The sequence below is a fragment of the Lepidothrix coronata genome, unplaced genomic scaffold (genome assembly GCF_001604755.1).
Source record: "Lepidothrix coronata isolate B3197 unplaced genomic scaffold, Lepidothrix_coronata-1.0 Scaffold0, whole genome shotgun sequence".
Lineage (NCBI taxonomy): Eukaryota > Metazoa > Chordata > Aves > Passeriformes > Pipridae > Lepidothrix > Lepidothrix coronata.
In genome coordinates, this window is record NW_016690180.1 from 350,025 (window position 1) to 375,900 (window position 25,876).

The following is a 25,876-nucleotide window of genomic DNA, read 5'->3' on the forward strand; positions in this document are numbered from 1 at the left end:
AAACCTCTTCGCAGTAATCGGTGTGGTTTACTTTACTTTCGTTTTTACTACTCTGAAGTGGTCAAATTGGCAAAGAAATAAAGATTATGTTACTACTGCTGGATTTTAAAGCTAACATTTAATGAAACTTTACTAGAACCCCCTTTTGTTCATTAGCTCATAACTTTATAAAGAATACTTTTAGAGTGAAATTTTCCATGTTTAGTCTGAGGCCAAAGGGAGTTTTTTTACCTCCATTCAGCATTTTGTGACCTACCTAAGCTAATGTGAGGGGTTTGTATATTTTTTAAAGAAATGTTAAGTCTGTATTCTTCTGAACTCAAACAGATAACTAACCCTATTTGAAATTTATGGTTTTAAATTGTATGTATAGCTAGAGCACTACCCAGTCTTGCCAAATGTAAACACAGATAAAATGTTAAAAAATTAAAAGCCACCAAATAGAGGGTTTATATAACTAGTAAAAAAATATTCTGTTTTAGATAGCAATAATTTCTTACGGTGGAAGAGTGAGTAAAAATGCACAACTTTGTAGTGCTTCACAAAATTTTCTCACCAGTTAAAACATTATTGTTTATATATTCGGGTTTTCTGTTTAATGCTGAATTTTCAGAGACACCTAAATAAGGAGTCCAACTTTCTCTCCATTCTCAGAAGTCTACAGTTTTTATTGTTCTTGGTTTTCTAAATCACCCCTCTGTGAGACTTGGCTTTGTCAAAAATCTGGCCCTAAAATGCCACCTCTGGCCCATTTCAACACTGCTACCTTAGCAGCTTTGGTAGTGAGCTGACTTCGGTGATCATGCAGTGGGTTTTCATTTAAGCTTTTCATCTTCCTGCCTGTGGTGGTCTATTTGTTTCTAAGGTAGAAACATTTTCTCCACATGGGCAAAGCTGATAAGTTCTCTTCCAGCAGAGAAATAAATTACATACTAGATGTAATGAGACATCAATGTCCAGTAAATGTCCTGTTGCTTGCAAAAGCGGTACTGTGTGAGACAACAGTCAATAATTTTCTGGTAATTCTCTAATTCCTCCCCTCCCCAAAATTCCTTTGTTAAAGAGTTACATTTAATGTAGCAGAAAAAAGCCCTAGCAAGGAACAAAACTTGAAAGTGCAGCAGGAAGAGAAGGGCGTTTGAAAATGAAGCAACAAAGAGCTAACAAAAATACCTACTCAGTTGTGTTACCTTCAGGCATATGAACCCTATGAAGTTCAAGGCTTCTTCACTGGTTAGGTGAGTTTGATGTTTTGTTGTCAGGACTTCTTTCTCCTTTCTCTTTGCTAAATGCACATTTTTTGAGCATTGCATAGTTCTTTAGTTTTATGGGAAATTTTATTGGGAAAACGCAGGGTGCAGCAGCATGATGTTTTAGTTCACATGGAAGGTTCTGGCAGTAGCACTGCTCATTCTGATGGCTGCCTGACAGCATCCTGGGCCTTGCAGAGCTGTGCTGGGAGGCACAGGGAGCTCATGGGGGCACATGCCAGTGTCTGCCAGCTTTTAATCAGAAGCTGGTGAAGATGGCAACAGTCATTGCATCCTTCCTCCTCCTCCTCTTTTGCAATGCTGCAGCCCTGATCTTTTGAAATAGGTAGTGTTCCTAAAATGCACATGCAAATGTGGATGTAAATAACCACACTAAACAAACTAGTTGGTTAGAGTGTGGTGATAATAACGCCAAGGTCACAGGTCCGTACAGGCCACTGACTTAAGAGTTGGACTCGATAATTCTTGTGGGTTCCTTCCAACTCAGAATACTCTATGCGATTCTGTATTAAATCACATATTGAGAAATAGAATTATTTTTGTAGTTAAGTTTGATAGAACACTTTTTCTCTAGTTTGTTGATCTTTGTTCACATTATCAAAATCTCTAAATTGCTGTATTTCATTTTAAGAAAATAAGTCATATTCTGTGATCTGCAAGCATAGGCAATTCAATGTCAATTAAGAGCATCTCTGGATGCTTTGCTTCAAACATGTGGTTCCTTTTATAGTGGACTGCAAGGCAGTGGCCACGCTGGTAGCAAAAGTAGGCAAAACTGGTATCCCTGTCATTGCTTTGACTGCTTTTCTCATAGAGGATCTCATAGAATTAAGAAAAACAAATTTAGTTAATTAGTATTTGGTTTCATTCATCTTTAGACTGCTGCTTATAGAGGTGGGAGGAATGAGGGTTGGAAATTACCTGATTCTAAAAAGTGAATCATTTGTGAATCATTCTCAGAAGATTTATTTCGTCTTGAAGAAGCCTCTTTCCCACTCCCTTCCAAAAAAACCTTCAAGTTGTCTTGTGCTCTTCAAGATGCATTTCCTGTCTTATTCCAAAAAGACTTTTTCTGCCTGCCCTAATTTAGCCCAAAGCAACTTTGAAAATACAAAGTGCATCAACTGCCACAGAGTCATGCTGGAAGAATGATAAACCAGATATGACATGGCTTAATCCATTTCACCTCTAATAATAAAAAGTCGTGGATAAGAAGAACAAAGATGCATTTCTTCAAAGGTTACTTTTTTAGGTGATTACTCTTTACGAATTGCCATCTGAAAGAATATCAGTATCCAGAAAAATTACAGTCTTTTACAAAGGTCAGGATTGAGAGTGAAAACTTCATAGTCTCTTCAACCTCATCACTGAGTGAATATAAGACACACAGAGGCTGAGTGTGGCTATCCTTCATACATCGATTATAGTATATGCCAGCAGCTGCGTTTTTAATGCTTGGTCCCATTTCTGGAAATGCAGGGGAAAAAACAATTGGAGAGTTTTTTTCTCCTGATTTTAGCTTGTGTATGTGATGTGTTTATAGTTTGGGTTTTTTGAACATGAAAATCCGGGCAGATTTTTGAGAAGGACTGGCTTCTTTCTACAGCACTGTGTGATGCTTAGTTTGTTTTGCGTGTGAATTGAAGAATAGGGAGTAGAGAGAATGACTGGCTGCACATCCTCACTACTCAAGAGATCTCTGCTGCCCTTTCCTATCCCCATGTACTGGTCAGTGAGGCAGCAAGCCCAGGCAGATGTGCACAGCCATTGAGGGCTGTGACTGATGCAGAAGCCATTGGCCATAAATGATTTGCATTGCACTGATAATGCAGCTGTGCCTGCATGTAGAGAGACCATGCACCTCTGTAATTTGGCCGTGTTTAAGCAGGCACCAACTCAGTGGCTGGGGTCTGTGTGTGAGTCACGCAAGTCCAGATGGGGACCCCAGGAGCTTCCCTGCCTGCACAGTTCAAGTGCTCTGTGGCCTTGGACACCTTCTAGCCATGATGCTTCAGCTGCTGTGTGCTTGCTGCCAGGCCTTGCAAGTTGGTTGCAAGTGGTACTTGGCTTGGCCAAAACTGTGACTGTGTGACTTGTACAACTGAGATGGTGGCTGAGCTGGTGTCGTCTTGTTCCGGCTGTGCTTATGAGACTCCCATCACAAGGCTGAGGACCCTGAATCCCAGCAGATTCTAATGGAGAGGTGACATTTTCATGTGAGAACTTTTGCATCTCAAATGGAGATAGGAGTTCATTGAAATATTTTGCAATCTGGCATTGATTTCAGCTTGCTTCTGTCAAAAACCGCACCCCCAACTCACCAAAGAAGAAGAATGTTTTTCTAAAAATGTGGAGACCTATCACTTATAATGATTTTCTGAAGATTTTCACTCTTCTGGAAATAGCTCTCTGTTCCCCTTCCAATATTTTGCATGCCCACTTTTCATTAATATTGGGGGAAATAAAGTGCAAGATTCAGTTGAGTCAAGCAGAATAGCTCCTGAAAAGTAAAACCTGGATACTAGAGGTGCTTGAGGTTTTAGTTCAGCTTATGAACTTCCTGCCTAGATGAGTGGATCATTGCTCTGCACCTGTCTCTGAAGCTATAAGGTAATTCTTTTTGAAAAAAATAATAGTAAAAAATAATTTAAAAAAGTAAGAAGAGCAATGCACTTTGGTTAGGATACTTTGTCTGTTAAGACTTAGATTTTGCAATTTCTTTACAGACAAAAACTCCCATTTAAAGTGAAGATGAACAGTGCCTGAACTCAGGATTGAAGAAGGAGCTGTTGTGGTCATGCAGTCTGACCCCTGAAAGAACAGGGCACTCCTTTTCATTTAGCAATCTGCTGAGCAGCAGCTGTTAACTTTCTGAAAAAACCAAAATGCTTCAAAACACAAAGTGTTTGCTTCAGAAATGAGTGTCAGTTCTAATGCATAACCATTTTTCTCAAGAAATCTCTCTCTTTTTCAGAAGATAATTACCAGCTTTATATTACAGACTGTGGTTATTATACTACGCTTCCAAAAGGGGAAAAAAATTACAATATTTCAGGCCAGTATTTCTCTTGCTTTCTAGTGGATTACTTTGGTTTTTCAAATCAATGTCCTTTAATTATAGTCTTATAAAGTTTCAGCTTTCACAGTCTACAGAAGTAGTTACAACTTTGTGAGTTAAAATACATGTCAGGATAATGCGTCTGTTTTGTTTAGAAGTACTAAATTTTTAAGGAAATCTAGGGAAACTAGATGTCATTTGTGTTTAAGGTTTGCATTTGACATACAGTCACAGTTCATCAGCACTCAGAAGAATTTGAAATTTCAAAAGTACACCTCCCAGTTCACCGGTAAAAAGGTCATTATCCATTATGTGTACAAATAAAGCAAAACAAAAACAGTTAAATAGAGAACCCACAGTAGACAGCAAACATTGTTTTTATGCATTTGAAAGATATTTTTGAAAGAATTCTTGGTACATAGTTCTTCTTTCTGCAGTGTTTTTCACTATAGATGGATTTATACACTCTTATTTATATATGTGTATGTATTTGAAAGACTGTCTATGCATGTGTTTCCTTGGGGAGATCTTTCTTCACAGTAACTACAAAGGTAGACTATGGTATAAGCAGATAAAAAGAACTGTGTTGGTAATGAATAATTGTTCTTTGTGTGCTATGCCACAGCACTTTTTGGTAGTTCCATTTGCATGTAGAGTATTAATTAAGAGATAACTGTCACTGCAGGTTGACTGCAGAAGGCTGCAGGATCCAGCAGAGAGATAAATGCCAGTGCCAAGTCGTACAGGTTGGAGAGCATACAGGGAGTCCGTAATAAAAAATGAGTTTACAATTGAAACTCACTAATGACTAACTTAATGCACTATATGCAGAGACGAAGAGGTCCAAAATCTGGTCATTAAGGGTTGTACATACCAAGTGTGGTGTTTGGGGGTTTTTTTATGAGGCTTTTTTGGGTCAATTTACATGTGATACATTGGAAATTGAAATTTTGATGTGATCAGTAAATTTGTTAGGAGGGTATAGGTGCCCTTCTTAACAAGAGTGTGTTACAGCTTTCAGCACACTGGGAAGTCCTAGAACAGATTGCAAAGACTCATCTCAGCTTGATTCAGAAGGTCTGTAAGTGTCCTTCATGTTAGAAAGTGTTTTGGTTTCTAATTAACTGAGCCAGAAGACGTTATTTCTGACCTCCAAAAAGCACTGATCTTATCCCAGTTAAGATCACTTAAACTGTTTTATTAAAAAAAAAAATAGGCAACCTGTCCTTTCCTGTTGTGAGGAGCAAAGTACAAAATGGATATATATAGCTACTGTTAGTGAGCCATTATATGTATAACATATTTTTCCACAGTATGGGGTATGTTTTTGGGTTTATATGACATAATAGTGCCATTTAATATAACATGAAATCTTCATTTCCATGAACTCACCAACAAAAATCCCATTAATTTCAGTAAAGAAAAGAGCTATCTACCTTGCAATTTGTAATTTAATAGCATTTTCTTACTGACAGTCAGTAAGTACTCCTTACCACTAACTTCAAAATAAGACTCTCCTTCTGTGTCTTTGAGATGCAGACACAGGATTTTTTTCCTTCAGTCTCAGTGACACGGGCTGCCAAGACTATGAAAAGAAAAATGCACTGTTCTGCCATAGTTACACAGCCTAAACAGAACTGTCTGCTCTTGCATTGCCTTAGCAGCCATCAGAAGTTGTACATAAGTTAGGCATAGGATTTATGCAACCTGATTGAGATTAAAATAATGGCCCTTCAAATTTTTATAGTGAAATTATTTTCAAGGTATGTAACTCACAATGCATCTTATGGAAGTAAATTAATAATGGGAGGTTTTGAGAAACAGTCTAGGTATACAAACAGAAGTTCTGTATTGAAGAAATCCATGAAGCAACAAAAGCTTTACATGTTTTCAAGATCATGTTTTAGTTCAGGAAAGTTTTTGTTGCCTCATGAATTATAATCAGAAAAGAAAATAAACAAGGTTTTTGCTTCTTCTTAGTGTCATATTGCCAGCAAAAACTTTAGGAGTTTAGTGGGAAGTTTTCATAAGTACCTGTGTTTTAGGGCTCCTCAGAGACTTTCTGGGTCATCTATTTCAGCCCACCCACCCTGCAACAGCAGGAGATCATTACTACTGCTTCTCTTCCATCCTACTTTTCTCTTAAATGCCGTGTTCCAAAAGTGTCCAATACTATTTTCTTTAAAAAACATCTAGTGCAGATGCAGTTCATCTATGCACCCATTGTTGTTTTTGAAGCAAAGTGCTTCTTTAGCATGTGATGACCGATAAAATACGAAAGCTGAGCAGTTTTTTGATTCATTCTTTGTAACACCATGCAGTTAATAGCTTTTTCTTCTTTTTTTAAGGGAAAGGTTGTAGGAAACTTGTACATGACTGTAAGGTGTGGGTTCTGTCCAGATGGGAGTGTCCCTGAGGCTCAGGGGGTAAAGGCACAGCTCTGCCCTGCTCTATCCTCAGTCCTTGCCACATTCTGCAGCAGCCTCACTTTGCATTCCTGCTCTCATACCTGTGGTGTTGGGCAGCAGCAATTGCCAGAGGCTCAGCCTTAGACTTAGTTAAGCCTTAATATGCTTCATATAGAAATTCCCATGCAATGCTACCAGTCCACTGATGGCAGTCTTCACCATTGTTTATTTGCTATCTTTTTATGGGTTGCACTTATCATACTTGTCCCTTTGAGCTTTTCCATGTGACATCAGCTCTGCTTCCAACTGTTAATTTATACGGTCTTTTAGATCAGTGCTGATCACAGCACAGAACAGTACACATTTTTTTTAACATAATTACCTTGCACATGTGTATTTAATGTATCCATTATTAGCTCAGGTGTGTTTTTTTATGTTCTTCTTACAACCAGTTTTCTTTGGGTTTTACTTTCTTTGGGACTCATATAATTTCCTTAGCAAATTTATTCACCTCTTTAAATATTGCTATGTTGAATCTGTTCTTGCTGGAGTTTGCTTATATTTTCTGCAAATCTTTTTTGCTTTTTCATGTGAGATAATTTTTTGAAGTATTTAAGTACATTTGAAGTCATGTCTTTTCAATTATGAAAATGCCAACAAACTAAAGTGTGTTGATCCTCATAACTGACCTAAAACATGAGATTTAAGCACTCTTAAGTCCAAAATACTTGCCTGTGAAAAATAGCTTATTCTTGTATCAAAGTCACATAGTAAACATGGGACCTTTTCCTGTTTTTTAAAGACAGGCAAGAAAGTCAAAGCAGACTAACAGAAATTTTTTCTAGGTGTATACCCAAAGAAGCAGAACAGGGGGAGAAAATCAGTAGTTGTATCTTTGTGGTTTTTCTTAGAATGAAGTATTCTTTGTGTTGTGTGCCTCTATGCTGTATGGAAAATATAATTGGCTTTTTTCATGCTTAATGATTTTTATGATTTATAAATGTGTTTAAGACTTCAGTAACAGATATTACCAAATATTTTTAGATGTCTTTCATTCCATGTAAAAAAAAAAAAAATTGGAAAGGAATATGCACATCATTTACGATTCCTCTAGAAAGTGTGTTAAGTTTTTGGGTATTTTTTTTCCTAAGGTGCAGCATATTCTATAAATGGCAGTATAGATAGCTATCTGTCTTTGCACTTGGAATCAAAGAGGAGCTTGCTGCAGAAGTCTGCCAGTGCTGGATGAAGCTGTGCAGAAATACGTGTCCCAGCTGGTTGGCCTAGGCTTCTTGTGAAAAATTGGCTCGTATTACAGCTAGCTCCCTTTTCTCTGCAGACCATGTAACTTTGTGACAAGAAAGCAACAAAAGGAGGGCTAAGGAGAATAGCCATCCTTTACTGGACAAAGGATGAGAAAGAAGCTGAGGTAACTCAATGCCTTCTTTTCCTCAGTCTTCAATAGTAAGACCAGTTGTCCTCAAGGTACGCAGGCCCCTGAGCGGGAAGACAGGGACATGGAGCAGAATAAAGCCCTTGTAATCCAAGGAGAAATGGTCAGTGGCCTGCTACACCACTTAGACACACTTGGGTCTATGGGGATCAACCCAAGGGTACTGAGGGAGCTGACAGAGGAGCTCACCAAGCCGCTTTCAATTGTTTACCAGCAGTCCTGGTCAATCAGTGAGATCCCAGGTAACTAGAAGCTGGCAAATGTGATGCCCATCTACAAGAAGGGCCAGAAACAGGACCCAGGGAACTACAGGCCTGTCGGTCTGACCTCAGTGCTGAGGAGGTTGTGGAGCAAATCATCTTGAGTGCCATCATGGAACATGTACAGGACAACCAGGGGATCAGGCCCAGACAGCATGGATTTCGGAAAGGCAGGTCTTGCTTGATGGACCTGATCTCCTTCTATGACAAAGTGACCCACTTAGTGGATGAAGGAAAAGCTGTGGATGTCATCCACCTGGTTTAGTAAAGCCTTTGACACCATTTTCCACAGCATTCTCCTGGAGAAACTGGCTTCCCAAGGTATGGGCGGGTGTACTCTTTGCTGGGTTAAGAACTAATTGGATGGCCAGGCCCAGAGAGTGGTGGTGGATGGAGTTACATTCAGCTGGTGGCTGGTCACTTGTGGAGTTCTCCAGCACTGGGGCCAGTCCTGTTTAAATTTGTTATCGATGATCTGGAGGAGGGGATCGAGTGCACCCTCAGTAAGTTTGCAGATGATGCCAAGTTGAGCGGAAGTGCTGGTCTGCTGGAAGGTGGGAAGGTTCCACAGAGGGATTTGGACAGGCTGGATCAATAGGCTAAGGCAATTTGCTTTGTTCAGCAAGGCAAAGTGCCAGGTCCTGCACTTGGGTCACAACTCCATGCAGTGCTACAGGACTGGAGAAGAGTGGCTGGAAAGCTGCCCAGCAGAAAAGGACCTGGGTGTGCTGGTCGACAGCCGGCTGAACATGAGCTAGCAGCATGCCAGGGAGGTTTAGCTTGAATATTAGGAAAACTTTCTCTACTGAAAGGGTTATCAAGCATTGGAACAGGCTGCCCAGGGAAGTGGTTGAGTCACTGTCCCTGGAGGTGTTTAACAGACACCTAGATGGGGTACTTAAGGACACGGTTTAGTGGTGGGCTTTGCAGTGCTGGGTTACAGGTTGGATTAAATGATATTAAAGTTCTTTTCCAACTTAAACAATTCTATGATTCTATGACGTGCCTGCCAGAATTAGATTTATTTATAAAAAGTTGCATAATTTCCTAGTGGTAATCGCTTGATTTTGACAGTAGCAGAGATTTATCCCCACAGAGTGTAGTAGTGGGAGCTTTGCTAATAGCCTCACACTTCCACTCCACACTTGACAGACAGTGTTTTCTGAACTGAGAAGCTCAGTAAGCCAGAGCAACCAAGTGATGCTCATTCTGAGTTGCTACTCATCAGTGTAGCGTACTGTCAGGGAAACCAATTGATTTGGACTTTTAAATGTATTTTAGAGATATTTAAGATATGACGTGATAGGATAAACTGAATATGAAGGAAAAAATAATAATTAGCATGACTGTAGCAGTGTACAAGGGAGGTGGAGGGAAGGTAATTCAAGCTATTGGTGCCAATATGATTTATTGTATTAAACTTAACATTGAGAAGTGCAGCACCTCTCCAGCATAACAGTGCTGCTGAGTACCATAAAAATAAATCATTACATGATGAAAAAAAGCCCCCTTCCTTCTATTTTAAGTTTGGATTCATAATTATGAATGATAACCATGCAGGTTAATCTAATTTTGGTTTTAACATAAATTATGTAATAAAGCTACTTCATATTCTGGTACAATTTCCCACATACAGGCAACATAAAACTTTATTCAAAAGTAGTCCAGCAGTCTTACTCTCTCAGAGTAAGATCTGTGCTTACTAAAGACTTAAAAGAATCCATATAGTCACAGGGTAAATTAGGTAACTCTTTCTCCGCTGCATTCTGGATTAATTGTTGTTTCACTGAAGGACTAAATGCACTGTTATGGTACCCTAAAGCTTTATTTAAATCTGTCTTCCTTCATGGTGCCCTTAAAGTACTTTCAAGGTGCAGAAATGGGATGTAGTCATTTTATATGCATGTTTTAAAACAACTTGTGCAGATGGACACAAGTTTGACAGGTGAAACATTTTAATAGCTTTTAAACAGTCTGAGAAACACTGCTGAAAACTAAAAATCCTGTCAGAGCAACTCGTATGGTAGAAATTTAGGGTGGTGAGTTTCCTTATGTGTGAGCTTGGAAAACTGGTCCTGTTTCTTTGCTTATCTGTATTATTTTCTGTCATAAATAGATTTTAAGATGGGAGTGTCCCACTCAAAGAAGAAACCCTGTATGATAGACACTGTCCATTGAAATATCAAGTCATGCCATTGTGTTATGTTTTCTAAAGCACTTAAACCAATTTATTACAGGCAATTGTCATTTTCTTTGTCCGTCTCTTTTTATTATTTGAAATAGACTATTCATCTTTTGGTAATGCAAAAAATAAACTATTTGTTTTTTGTAATATCTTGATCCATATTTTAAATTTTTTTTTATTTTTTTATAGGTCCTCCCATGCCATCCTCCTCATCTAGTCCATCAGTTACTGAACATTTACACTCCCCTCCTCCATCACCCAATCTCCATGACAACCAGAGGTGGTTATTAAGTAATAATGCCAACCAGCCAGTTCAGGACTCTGATACAGATGAGGACTATACTGCCAGCTCATATCTAGTACAGACCGGTACTAATCCAGTGTCTGTCCCAGGTCATGGTAAGAAGAGGACACTTTGTCCATAGTTTAAATACCCTTTTATTTGCCATCCTCCTAAGAAATTGTCTAATAAAAATTAAATATATCAAAATGACTTTGTATTTTAAACTGCTTTTCCTTTAAATGTCACAGATTATGTCTCTGTTTTACTGTAGGATAAGCAAGAGTAGAAAATAACTTCTAATATGTGAAAGCTCATTTAAGTAATTTTAACATGCAATACTTACATTAAACCATAGCCATTATTGATTTATTATGTAATGTAGTTTAGCAAGTGATTAACCTTTAGTTGTACTTTTTAACAGGTAGGATGAAGTTGGTTAAACTGTTGTGATATTTAGCTTCAGAATAATGTAAAAGATATCATCAAGTTCAGCAGGTTCCAGCCATTCATTTCATTTCCTTAGGCAAGGAGAGCAGGATTTGTATGTTACTGGATAGGGCACTCAAGACTGAGAAAAAAGTTCTAGAGGAAGAGAGCTGTGTGATGCCAGAAGGCAGTGGTGGCTTCTGAGATCTATGTTTCCATGTTTCTCATCCTCCCAACCACTATGAGTAAGTAACGGGAGTGACATACTTAAAACACCAGTCCCTGCTTATGCATCATGCTCTAAGAAACCACAATTTTCCTTTTTTTTTTTTTATTTTACATACAAAAATACAATAACCACAGGATTTCATTTTTGTTGTACGATTGAACAGATTTTCTTGGTGTAGGCACACTGGAAGAATAATTTGTTAATTCACACTCTTCTTCAGTAGGTCAGCAAAGCTTAGAACAAGCTACTTCACCTTCTAAGAACCATTTCTGTCTTTTGATTGTAAAGAACTCACCTATGGATGAACCACTAGAGGGAGTTTGGAGAAATATTTCTCTGCAAATTGCGCATCAGCTGGTTGGACAGAATTATTTTGCCAAGCAAAACACTAGCTTTGAGCTTCTCTTCCTGGGCTGGAGTGGAACTTTGGTTTTGTGTCTAAAAGGCCAGTCTGCTAAGAGTAGTCATGTGTGTGAATTTGATGCATTTGGATTAAGATCTTTAAAATTAATAATGATAGCTTTATTTTTGCATGTTCAACTTGCTCAATATTTAATCTGTGAAGAACTCCAAAACCTGGTAAAGCATTGTCATAATTAAGATGTGTTATGAAGATGTCTTCTTTCTTTAATGTCTAAGAATATGAAATTTGTTAGAAAATGTATGCATTATCCAAAAGGTAGCCTGGTTTAGTTCAAGAAGTCAATACATTTAGATTACTGTACCTACCAACCCTTCCTTTACAAATGAAAAAATGCAAAAGCAAGACAAAACTGCTAAAAATTTTGAATAGTTGCGATGATCTCCTTGCGTCTCTCAGCCTCTTATGAAGCTAGTAAGTGTTCATCATTCCTCTAGATTTGAGCATTTTGCTGCTTCTGAAATTCTGAACAGTTGCTTGCCAGTCAGAGTTTGCCAACCTTGAGGAAATGTTCCTTAAGCCCTTTCATTCCAGACTGGCTAAATTAATTTCATCTGGTCCCATGCCAAGTCAAGTGTTGGCCTTTTAGCAGGACAAAATAAGGGGGATTTGATTACAAGTAGGACAGAAGTTCAGACCATGGTGTATGTTGAGAGCGTTGTTCTTTGTAAGACTTCTGCTAAGCAGAAGGTAAACGTGGCATACTCTGCAAGTATATGTTCATTTTCCCTTCCCCTCTTTCTTCCCACTGTGCTCCCCATCTCCTCTATCTACAGTATACACTCACCCCTTCAGTGTGTATTTGTAGCAGAACTGCTTGCAGTTCCTGCTGTCGAAAATTAAATCAATGATATATAGTACACTCATAGTCTGGTAGTGCTGGTGGTCATACAACACAGCTAATAATCTTTCTCCACAAGATTAGACTTGTTTTTAGAAGTGCTTCATCTTGCTAACCACGGATACTATATATATAGTGATTGCTATAATTTAAATTGGGCTTGCTTGCTTTTCTACTGGATAAGGAGAAGCCCATGGGTGTTCTGGTAGTGGGCTTCCATTCCTGGAGTCAATTGCAGGATGAGGCTTTGTGTTACTAGAAGAAAGATTGCTTTCACCCATCACATATATGAATGTTGCTTGGATTATCTACTTGGTTTGCTTATGGTTGGTTTCCCATATTGTATGCTGATGGCCTATTGATGGGGGGAAAGTATGTTTGTAAAACAGGGAAAAGCAGAATTTGAAAAGTATTTTCTGAGTTAGCTACAGCTTTCTTCTACTCAATGATTTGCATTGTTGTGTAGCACTGCATTGTAGTATGTGGATCTCTCCAAAATGTACCCTAGAAAGTAAATACATTTTAATTGTGTCCTTTGGTACAATATTATTTGAATATTGTATTTTCTGTAGCTAAAATGATAAATAATGCAGCACGTGTAACACTTTCACAGAAAGAAGTTTTTTTTCATCAGTTGTTTTTTGTTTTGGATCTGGATATAAGCTTTCCATGCTGTCTAATCTTAACGGGTACAAAATAACTCCAGTGCCATATTCCAGATGACTTTGTCCAATGTTTATATTGGTAGAAGGTCAGGGATCACTGCTGAAGCATTTAAGGATAAAAAAGGTACTGATCTAAATCAATTATATTATTGAACTACTTTCATTTATATTGACTTTATTTGAATAGCAAGTTGAATTAACATCTCTTTAGTCTATGCAAACATCTGTTTGTTTTCCTTTAGAATGAGTTCATTTGATCAATGTAGTTTATTTGATCAACTCACTCAAAATTTAAAGGATCTGATTATGTATTTAGAATTATATTAATCTAAGCCTTTGGGTCTGATTAGTTTGTTTTGTCAGCCAATGGGAATTAGCTTCCTTTTCAGAAATGAGCTAAAAAAGAAATGAGAATTACTAAAATGAGTTATCAAATGCTTGCCACATGTAAGGTAAAGTCTTCATGGAGCTATTGCTAGTAGCTTTAAAAATTCAGATCCAGTGAGGACTGTTGTGGACAGTTTAATAAGAATCATTTAATTTCTCTAAAAGCACTGTGTTAATAAGTTGTAAAATTCAGGAGGAGATCAATTTTAGGACCATCAGTCATAACTCTTCCTTTACATAGCACCTCTGATTAATTCTACTTGTTCCTCTTCTCCACAGTGCAGCTCAGTGTATGGGTTGTTAACAGCAGTCAGCCTATTTGGCTTCTGATTTCAGAACAATTTGCTAGTTTTATGTTTCTAGAAGAAGAGTGATATGGTTTATAAGAAACGGGGACATCTCAATATGTCTGCAGGGAAGGTAAACAGTTGTTTAAGTGAGAGGAAGAGTGAACTGGGTGCTGGGAAGAAAGGATTCTTGAATGTGACTGAGGTAGAGGGTTTCCTTGTGTCATAAAGTCTTATAAACAATAGAAGTCACGTGAAGTGTGTATTTAAGCATCTTGATAAGCTTCTTAATCTTTTTCCATGAAAAATTATAGGTTAGTCAGAATTCGGAGGGGAATTTATTGAAATTAGTAGCAGCTTGTCTTGACACAGAATTTAATATAATGAGAAGTACTGTGCTAAATTCTTAGTTCAAGCAGTGACTATGAAAACAGGATATAGTTAATGCTTGCTACTGATAATGTAGTTGAAGAGTCTGAGTTAGAAATTCAAATTCAATTCCCTAAATTGGAAATATAATGGGAGAACCATAAAATGCAAAATATATGTATTTCACAGCAGCATTTGTATAGTACATTTGAACATTTAAGTTTTATGAGGTTCTTATGTTTCTTATTAACAGTTTGTGATGATAGTTTATCTAATGGAAAGATATGAAAAAAATTCAGTATAATATAAACTGGTTTTCACTCTTCCTTGATCAAGGTCTTGCCAGGTAATGCACAATAAACAAGATTTGCTCCAGCCACATGGGAATTGGAGATTGATGGGTTTTTCAGTTCAAAATGGCTGAGGTTTCCTTCAAGGAGCAAAAAAACTGGGAAATCTAGAGCATAATTCTGAATGTAAATTTGTGAAAGAGAAAAAATAATGTGATAAAGCTGGTTGAATGAAAACATACAAGAAGTCTCCATATTCAGAGGTCTCATTATAGGACATCTCACTCTACAGACACCAAATGTACTGTGGCATAATTGTTGTATAAACATAATTTGAGGACTTCAATTCATCGTGACTTATTAGAATTTGATGGGAGAGGTTATACAAAAGTTTCTGCCATACTGAAATTACTATTATTTTATCATACCACAATGTAGAGAAGCCAAAGTCAGAATCTTCCACTTTTGTATGAGTACCTAAGAGAGTAGGGGCCAAATGCTCAAGCGTGGTACCAGGAATGACCAGATATAACACATGTACAGAGCTTAGGTGTGAATTTCGTTAGGGGGTTGTTAGGGTTTTTTTACAGTTCAGATTTTCCTTCTAACTCTCATGTTTTATTTTTCTGGATAAATACCTCAATTCATGTATAACCACCATAACTGAGCAAGCTGCCTCACTTCTGCCTTTTCCTCCTCACCAAAAGCAAATGAAATGGAATTATGAAGAAGTACACACAGGGGATCTGCTTTAAAAGTTAGTGGAAGACACAAGTGACTTTAAGGCATCTTTTCTTCCTTTGCAGCTTCTTTGAGGGTGGAAAGAGGAAAATGTGATTTCCCCTTTCATACTTTCCCCTTGTGAGAAGGTTGGAAATAACGTGTAGATATTGAAAAGGCCCATGGCAAATTAAGTCAGTCTTATCCAACATCTTGGAAGTATGCTGTGTGACTTTCTGGTAGGACTCCTTTAGTACCTACAAGCCCAGATCTTATTCCATTGCTGCTTTGCCACGAGTTATTCCACAAGGGAACCTACATGTGCTGGTGAACTAGAAGTTCATAGCCGAGCTGTCACCTGCCCTGTAATGAGCAGCAGCTTAGTAGTTCTCATTATTGGGGAACAAAAGAAGGGGAAGGGGGTGGGCATGTTCTAGGAGAGAAGAAACAAACTTGGGGGAATGAGATTGAATGCTTAAAAGCTGTTAAGGGGTTTTTTTTTATTTATGGAGTATAATTTGCTTCTTTTTCTTTTCATCATTCTAAGAACTGGAATTCCCTGGAATCTCTGAGGGTATCCGCATTGTTTAATGAGATTTTTTTAATCTCTTGTCTCAAAATTCATGATAAATTAGGATTTGTCATTGTTGTATCAGTACATACGATTTGTTTTCAGGTCTGACACTAGTCTTAAGATGTTGCTTGGAAAATTAACTCAGACCTGTTTGGTTTGAAATAAACTCTGGTAATAAATTAAGAATAGTAGTTCAAATAGGAGGAGTTGTATTGAAGAACATCATGGGAATATGCTATAATCTTGGCTTTATTTAACATCCTCATTAGTTATATGGATGTAGGAGTAAAAGTGGCACTAAAAAAATTTCCTAATGATACTAAACAGCAAGTGTTCTGAGTGCCAACTGGGGGCAAAGTGTTAATAGAAGAGGGCAAGGAAGGATCATTAATTGTATGGCCAGAAACTAATCAAGCAAAATTAGAACTGAAAAATGTAAGCTGGTAGAAGATGCAGGGTATTGAGGAAAAATCTAAGGAGAAATGGTGATAGAGAATTTTAATTAGACAAATCTGCAACATGGTCTGACTCACAAGTACAGTTTGAGCTGGGTACAAATATATCAGCAAAGGGGGATTCATAGACACAGCATCAATGGAATATAAGTTTGGAATTTGGGCATCTTGCTTTTTCAAAGTTTCTGCCGAATTCTCTTATTGCTATTTATTCTACTGTTCAGATATATTTGTATGAAAACAATTATGAGGTTAGAGGTATTAATATATGGGAATAGGTAAGAGATTAAAATTTTGACTCAGTACATAGTCTAAGCACTAATTAAGTGCTGGCAAAGGGAAACTAATAACCCAGGATGGAATGGAACATGTTGTATATGTCATAGAGATTCAATTAAAAGTAATAGGGTGAAAATAAGGAAAGATTAGGCACATCAGAAAAAACTCTTTAACAGTATTAAGATATGTAAGTCTGTCCCAAGGGAAGTGACAGAAGTTTTGTCACTTTGTAACATGAAATTAAAATAAATAAAAATGTAACTTATACTGCTGAGAACAAATCTACATTCACTTAGGAGACTGGACTGAGGTAACCTTCTGGAGCTTCTCTAGCAATACCTGTGTGCATTTCAAATCAGGTATACAAGAGTTGGTAGTTTATGACAGAGGTTTTCGTATTAAGCTATGTTAAGTGTGTTATGTTAGCAGTCTGCATGTTGCAATGCATTGCCTGGGTAAACATAACAGAATATGATTTGTCCTGTAGACCAGACTTCACTCTGAAATTGTCCAGACCTTCCACAATAAATCATTTGCACAATAGGCACTTTCCCTTCCCACTTGCTGAACCATTTTATATCCTGCAAAATTACAAAATAAGGTTCCCAGATCTCAATGAAAACTGCCAGTGTCTTCTGGACATGTACATACTCATGTAAATATTTTGTAAGCCAAAACGTTTGATACCCATAAATTCAGAATGATGCTGAATAGATGCACTTGACAAGCTTTCTGTAAATATGGAATAAGTTCGTATTATAAAAATAAGTGATGACTTCTTTCCTGAGGCCAGAGACAGTTATATTTCAGCCTCTGTGTCTTCCTCAGTAGCTACAGAAGCATGTAAGTCCAAAGTCAGACACTGCAGGAAGGCAAATAGCTTTCAGGTACAGATCAACAAATTTATCTGTTCCACTTGCTTGGGGCAAATATAGTTGCTTTAAAAACTTAAAAATCATGTCTTGAATGCTAGCCAGTTAATTTTTTATCTGTTTTTGATATTTGATTTCAATTTCATGAATCCATCTTTTTATCCTCTTTCATTGGTTTTTAAGCCAAACTTCTGTCAACATTGTTCCCTTAATGTACAAAAATGTACATTTGTTCAGTTTAATTAAGCATTCTATCTGTTTGCCAAGAGCAAATTACGGTTCCCCAATCTCACCCTCATCCCTCCAAAATCAAATTTTGCAAAGTAGTGGGCAATTAGTTTTCATATCTGACTGTTGTAAGTCATGTTTTGCTCTTAAAAGATTTTTGTCGTTTTCGATCTCTTTTACTTAATAGAAGAGCCAAGACCAATTATTTCTCCTCAGATTGTGGCCTTTGTAGCCTTCAAAGAACAGTCTCCCCCACACCTCCTGTATCATTAGCTGCAAAATATCTTTCCAGAGATGATTTTGGCCTTTTCACAAATCAGAGGATTCAGAGTGACAAATTATCCATCTTATACTCGAATGCATGCCAGATGGGACAACCTGCCAACTGTGGATATGATCTGATGTAGAGACATTTCCTCTGCTCCTACCTTCCCCATCAAAAATCACATAAAAAAAAATCATGCAAGTTAAGAAAATCTGTGAAGATAAATTCATTCTGAAATACAGTGAACTATAAAAGCAGAATACAGTTTTATCAAAGGAGGAATGCTGCATCCAAATGTCGTATCACTTAAAATGAACTAACATGTACCTGGCACGATAGATAAACAAGAGTCAAAAATGTATCCTTCCATGCTTGCCAGTGCTTGCACTTGCATCATCTCCTTTGACTAGCTTGATTACAGAACAGACATTCCTAATTGCAAGATAAGGAGTTTGAATTTAAATTCTGTTACAGTTTAATGGAAGAATCCTGAAGTCACGATTAGAACAAGGATGTACTGCTCTTGTGCAGAAAAATAGACTGTAAGAAATTTATGGTAGAAGTTAATGCAGAATGTAAAAGGAGAAGGAAATAGTCACATAGAGAGTTTATTTTCATTACAAATTACAAAGCTGAGAACTTTACCCAGCTACTGCTTACGCTGACTTCCAGAGGTACAAATGGTGTGCAAGTGCTTTAGACTAGGTTTGAAGATGGAAGGGTTTGAAACCAGGCTCTCCAGAGAAGAGCCTAAGCCAGGGTTAAGAGTGATATCAGCAGCCCAACTGAAGTGCGTGCACACCAATGCACACAGTTTGGGAAGCAAGCAAGAGGAGCTGGAAGCCATCATGCAGCAGGAAAGCTATGACATAGTCACCATCACAGAAGCATGGTGGGATGACTCACATGACTGGAATGCTGCAGTGGATGGCTACAAGCTCTTCAGAAGACATAGGCAAGGTAGGAAAGGTGAAGGGGTGGCTCTATATGTCAGAGAGTCTCCTGACTCTCTAGAACTTGAGGTCAGTGACCATAACATTGAGTGCTTATGGGTCAGAATCAGAGAGAAGGCCAACAAGGTTGACATCCTGGTGGGAGTCTGTTACAGACCACCCAACCAAGATGAAGAGGCTGATGAATTATTCTACAAGCAGCTGGCAGAGGTTTCAAAATCACCAGCTCTTGTTCTTTTGGACAACTTTAACCTGACGCATGTCTGCTGGGAACTCAACACAGCAGAGAAGAGGCAGCCTAGGAGATTCCTAGAGTGTATGGAGCATAATTTCCTGTTGCAGCTGATAAATGAACCTACCAGGGGTGAGGCCCCATTAGACCTGCTGTTCTCAAACAGAGAAGGGCTGGTGGGAGATGTGGTGATCAGAGGCTGTCTGGGGCACAGTGGCCACAAAATAATAGAGTTTTCAGTACTCAGTGAAGTAAAGAAGAGCATCAACAAAACCTCTACCCTGGACTTCTGGAGGGCAGACTTTGGCCTATTCAGGAGGCTGGTTTGGAGAGTACCTTGGGAAACAGCCCTTAAAAACAAAGGGGTCCAGGAAGGATGGACATACTGCAAGAGAGAGATCTTGAAGGTGCAGGAGCAGGCTGTCCCTATGTGCCAAAAGGCAAGCTGGTGGGGAAGACGACCGGCCTGGCTGAACAGGGAGATTTTTTCAGGAAATTAGGGAAAAAAAGAGTCTATCGTCTTTGGAAAAAAGGGCAGGCAACTCATGAAGTGTTTAGGAATGTAGTTAGGTCATGTAGACAGAAAATTGGAGAGGCAAAAGCACAATTTGAACTTAATCTGTTAAGGACAATAAAAAGTGTTTTTATAAATACATCAGTAGCAAAAGGAGGGGCAAAGAAAACCTCCATTCTTTGTTGGACATGGAGGTGAACACAGTCACCAAAGATGAGGATAAGGCTGAGGTACTTAACACCTTCTTTGCCTCAGTTTTCAACAGTAAGACAGGTTGTCTTCAGGACAGCTGGCATCCTAGGCTGGTAGACAGGGATGGGGAGCTAAATAGCCCCCCTGTAATCCAGGAGGAAGAAGTTAGTGACCTGCTGAGCCACTTGGATCCTCACAAGTCTATGGGACCGGATGGGATCCACCCAAGGATGATGAGGGAGCTGGCAGAAGAGCTTGCCAAGTTGCTCTCAATCATTTATCACCGGTCCGGGCTCACTGGGGAGGTCCCAGATGATTGAAAGTTGGCAAATGGGACACCCATCCACAAGAAGGGCCGGAAGGAAGACCTGGGAAACTGCAGGCCTGTCAGTTTGACCTCAGTGCCTGGCAAGGTTATGGAGCAGATCATCCTAAGTGCGATCACACGGCACCTACAGGACGGATGGGGAATCAGACCCAGCCAACACGGGTTTAGGAAGGGCAGGTCCTGTCTGACCAATCCGATCTCCTTTTATGATCAGGTGACCCACCTGGTGGATGAGGGGAAGACTGTGGACGTGTCTACCTGGACTTCAGCAAAGCCTTTGACACCGTCTCCCACAGCATTCTCCTGAAAAAACTGGCAGCCCACGGCTTGGACAGGGGCACTCTGTGCTGGGTCAGGAACTGGCTGGAGGGCCGGGCCCAGAGAGTGGTGGGGAACGGTGCTGCATCCAGTTGGCGGCCGGTCACTAGTGGTGTCCCCCAGGGACAGGCTGGATAAGTGGGCTGAATCCAATGGTATGATGTTTAACAAGACCAAGTGCTGGGTCCTGCACTTTGGCCACAACAACCCCCTGCAGCGCTACAGGCTGGGCACAGAGTGGCTGGAGAGCAGCCAGGCAGAAAGGGACCTGGGAGTTTGGATTGACAGGGAGCTGAACATGAGCCAGCAGTGTGCCCAGGTGGCCAAGAAGGCCAATGGCATCCTGGCCTGGATCAGGAACGGTGTAGCCAGCTGGACCAGGGAAGTGATTCTTCCCCTGTACTCAGCGCTGGTGAGGCCACACCTGGAGTACTGTGTCCAGTTCTGGGCCCTTCAGTTCAGGAAGGATATTGAGGTGCTAGAGAATGTCCAAAGAAGGGCAGGGAGGCTGATGAAGGGACTGGAACACAGGCCCTATGAGGAGAGGCTGAGGGAGCTGGGGTTGTTCAGCCTGGAGAGGAGGAGGCTCAGGGGAGACCTCATCACTCTCTAGAACTCCCTGAAAGGAGGTTGTAGCCAGGTGTAGCTGCCTTCTCCCAGGCAGCTATCAGTAGGACAAGAGGGCACAGTCTTAAGCTGTGCCGGGAGAGGTTTAGGTTAGACATTAGAAAGAAATTCTTTACAGAGAGTGATCAGACATTGGAATGGACTGCCCAGGGAGGTGGTAGAGTCACTGTCCCTGGAGGTATTTAAGAAGAAACTGGATGTGGCACTTAGTGCCATGGTCTAGTTGATAGGTTGGTGTTGGGTCATGAGTTGGACTTGATGATCTCAGAGGTCTTTTCCAACCTAGTTGATTATGTGTGTATGATTCTGTGTGTGTGAAATATCTTGTATGAGATCAGGAGCAGGTGCAAGTGTGTCACATCATCACATTAAACTCTGTTTATGATTTGTCATTATTTTATTTCAGGGAAAGGTCTAATATTTTTAACTCTCTGATTTGTCTCCTCATTGTCTTTTGGCTTCCACTTGAACTCTGTTCTGAATAGCTGTAAGTTGGAGGACAATGTTTTAGGGCTTTAAACATGCCGCTTGCTAGAACTAAACAGGACTCTTGCAAATTCTGCTGGCAGATGCTTGTAGCACTAGTTTAAAGGAGAAATACTGGGGATTTTGCACTTGAGTCACTAAGCAAAAAAAACAGCTAAGCATTGGATGATTGGGAAAACAAAGCTTATCTCCAAGTTGCTTTGAAAAGTAAACAGCTAAACATTTGGCACCTTTAATTTAACATCCTTTATCTTTTTAACTATTGTCATTGGTTTTAATAGCGTAAGGACTGTGCTTAAAGCATGATTTCTCTGCTCTTCTACCTCATACACAAAAGTATCTTTCTATGTCTTATGTAGCATTGACATGAATTTATTTGTCACTAACCCATTAGGAGTACACAGGAGTAGTAACCCTACTTCTAAGGATGCAGAGATCTGACTGGAAGGCACATCAGCCTTCCTTTCTCATGCAAGGCCAAGGATTCCTATTGTCAGATGCAGTGGGCATGAAAGCAGCAATTTTACAGCACAAAAACTCCAATAACATTTACTGCGGTTGGCTGAGATTGCAATGCACACAGGCACTGCTCAGTCTTGGTTGCTTAAGCACCAGCTTCCCTTGGCTTTTTGCCAGCCTGCACGCTCCAAAGAGACAAGTCCTTTAAGGGGAAAGAGTTTTCCTTGTAACTTGCTGTGGGGTAAACAGACCATTCAGGCATAGTTTATTGCATTACATACTTGACTATGCATACTGGAATGCAGGAAAGTAATTGGTAGAATTATTTTAATCGTTAGAATTCATAGGTATGATGTATGTTGTTTGAGCCAGGAGGGGGAAGAAAAAAAATAAGGATGTTTCTGTCTGCTAAGTCGCTGATTATTTATTACAAAAGACTAAAAATATTCTCTCCATGGGAATTCTGTATGTTTACATTTGTATCCCTGCTACGGTTACAGAAAATGGAATTAATTTGCCTCTTTATTGCTATTCTTCTCTTGAAGATAAATCCCATAACAGTTAGCAGCAAGATACAGTGTCAAAGAACAGTTCTGTTTATGTAACAGGATACTTTGTTGTCATTAAAAAAAAAAAACACAGCCCTCATTTTGGAAATACTGTAAGTGCAGGGTACTTGCAAATTAAAAGGAAGTCAGTTACTGTAAATTATGCCATCAATCCAACTCATCTTTGCATTGATGGGTACTCTTTTGCAGTAATCAGCAGTAAACTTACCCCATCATTGCCATAATCTGGAGAGTCCACAAGAAATAGTCTCTTAAATATTATTTCGTGTGCATTTCTTGAAGCTTCAAGTTAACAGTGCAGTAGCTATTCAAACAACATATAATGGAATTTATTTGTAATAAAGCATGTTATGATAGCTGAATATACAGAAGGCTGACTTGGCTGTCACTGAGTACAAAATATCAGCTCCTGCTTGTTGAGTCTTTACGTTCCTTCAGAAAGCTTCAAAGAAGAGTAAAGCTTTCCCTTGATTTTGTTGCTAGTAATTGGTGTACAGGGGCTTGTTTTTCTGTTCATTCTTAAATGCAAAAAAACACAAAGTGTTTTTGTCGAATGCTCCCTTCTTTCTCCTCAGTGGTGTCCTACAGTGTGTTTAGGAAAGCTTTAAAATACTATCTGTGGTATTTCTTGAGTCTCTCTGGATTACTCTCTGGTAGCTTGTCCTCTGCTGAGCACTGAAAAAGCAAGGATAGGGGTGACCTTGCACACGTCTCTCTGTGTACACCAGCATTGAAAATGCTTCGGAAAGCAAGTGAAGCACTTCTAATGAATTGCGCTTTTGATTCTTCGAATCCGCACAGCATCTCCATCAGCTTTTTACAGCTGGACTCCTGCTGTAATTGCTACTGGGATGAGATGCACGACACGGTGTTTTGGAGCTAAGTACTTACATTGTTTTACTGGCCAAAAGTATATAGCATGGAGGGAGCAACAGACTTCATGAAATTCACACTTATATATCTTCATGTTCCTCACCCCTTTCCAACATGCTGCTGATTTGCCAGCAGGCAGTCTAGATGGGGATGATAAAAATGGAAAAGCTGAAAGGCACAGTTTCTTAAAGCGGCAGTATATTAGTAAAGAAGTTGTTTGTTATTATGAATGTGTGATACATGTCCAAAAATCTGTTTATTTTTACTGAAAAATTAGAAAGAAGCACTTCACCATTTTAATCTTCTTGACATCAGAGTATAAAATAACAGTCAGATATAAAGTATCCACCAGTAGACGTAATAATTGATACCTTATAATTTTCAACATGTCTCCAGGTATGCAGCATTTTTGGCATATTTACCCGGCTAATTCAAAGGTAATATTTCTTTTCAAGTCTTTATCGTGCATTTTTCAGGAGATAAAATATCAAGTTGTTACTTATGCCTTGTAATGTATAGTTGTCAAAATTCACTGCAGTATTTTTCTTCAGATGTCCTTCCTGATCTATTTCCTCAAGGCCTTTAATCAGTAGCTTGCAATGTGGAATATTTTTCTGTTTGTTTATAGTTTTCTATGAATAACTCAAAATAATTGGCATCAGAATGCTCCACAGCATCATGTATGGATCTCTTCCTTGCTCAAGTTGGATTATTTCTTAATCTAGGCTCTCATTTAAAAGTCTTTGTTGTCTCCCCTGACTGTAGTGAATTCTGGCTACTGTGTACCTAAGCCAGTAAACCTGAAGGCAGAGATGGAGGATGGGCTAGTTATTTTTAAAACTCCTTTCTAGCTTCCAGAAAGCCCTCCAGAATAAACTGGTTTGCAAGCCTTCTGGGACAGGAGGCCCTGAGGGACATTCCTAGGCAGGGTGGAGGAATCAGCCAGTGTACTTGCCTTGTTTTGAGCCTGACAGGGAAATTCTTCCTTTCCCTATTACAGGGATTTATACTGTTAGCTAGACATTTAAAATGTCTAGTGTTGTTAAGACCAGCAGAATAACAGCCAAGTAAAACAGTACTATCTGCCCTGGTTTATCCACTTGCTTTATCATTAATAATACTCAGATAAACATTTCTGATAAATGTTCTTTTGAGTCAGTCTTCAACTGGAAGTTCTTTTGAGTCAGTCTTCAACTTTGGGTGCAGCTTTGCTTCATCAGTAAATTGTCATTATCATTATCATTTTCTATAATCATGACCACAACAGACCGTTTTTTTTTCCTTTGTGTGTATAAAATTCCTTGAGAGAGAGTTAAAATTCAAACTAGTAAAGAATAAAATACTTATACTTATGCATTTAAACCACACATCTCTGTAAGTAACCTGAAGTACCAGTTCTGTGTTAGGGAAGTTGGGGAAGCTTCCATATCCCTCATGCATGCTTTAACAATGTTGATGTTCTTGTAAGGTGCACTGCCCCAGATCTCATCTGTTCTGTCATTTCTTAAAGGAACAGACATTGACTATGGATTTCACACCTGGAATTTTAAACTACCGGGTATTTATATGGTTTTGAGTGATGGATACCTCTTCCACAAAAAGTTCAAGAAATTTGAAGGCAGAAATAAAATCCAAGAGAATTGTTAAAGACTATTAGTTGGTTTTTTGTGTATGGTTAGTAGTATAGAATTTTTCTGTGATGGTGATCTTGAAATAATCAAGTGTGAATACTAAGTAGTCTATAAACAATGCACTAACCTTTCATCTTGGTGATGATGATTAGTGATTCTCAATTTACAGGTGCTTATATGCTCACAGAATTAAGTTGTAGTTAATATATGTGTATGTTTCTGTTTCTTGTTGCTGTACTCCCATGACTACAAAAAACCTGAAAATGTATTTAAAGAAACATGAAAAGTGTACTCCTGTGGTTACAAAAACTTGGACAATTCAGTGGCATTTGCAAGATGGCCTTTGGGAAAAGCTCTTAAGAGGTATGAGGTACAGGAACCTCAAGATTCAATGCTGTTCCACTGCTGCATCAGTGCTGCTCAAGTTCTGTTTGGTTCTTTGGGAGATATTGAGTAGCAAAGGAAAAA

At 38.9% G+C, this 25,876-nt stretch overlaps 1 protein-coding gene across 13 annotated transcripts in view; it reads left to right on the forward strand.

The window, feature by feature from the left end:
- Window positions 1–25,876, forward strand: part of TENM3 (teneurin transmembrane protein 3) — a 459,642-nt gene that overhangs the window by 273,888 nt on the left and 159,878 nt on the right. For 9 of the 13 annotated variants that reach the window (XM_017827399.1, XM_017827086.1, XM_017827468.1 and 6 more), the window contains one exon: window positions 10,825–11,034. The exons of 1 other annotated variant lie outside the window; for it this stretch is intronic. In XM_017827399.1, coding sequence (XP_017682888.1) covers window positions 10,825–11,034 — 210 coding nt within the window. Of the gene's footprint in view, window positions 1–8,076; window positions 8,167–10,824; window positions 11,035–25,876 lie in introns of all 13 variants that reach the window. 3 more of the 13 variants (XM_017827878.1, XM_017827715.1, XM_017827634.1) reach the window with 1 other exon arrangement.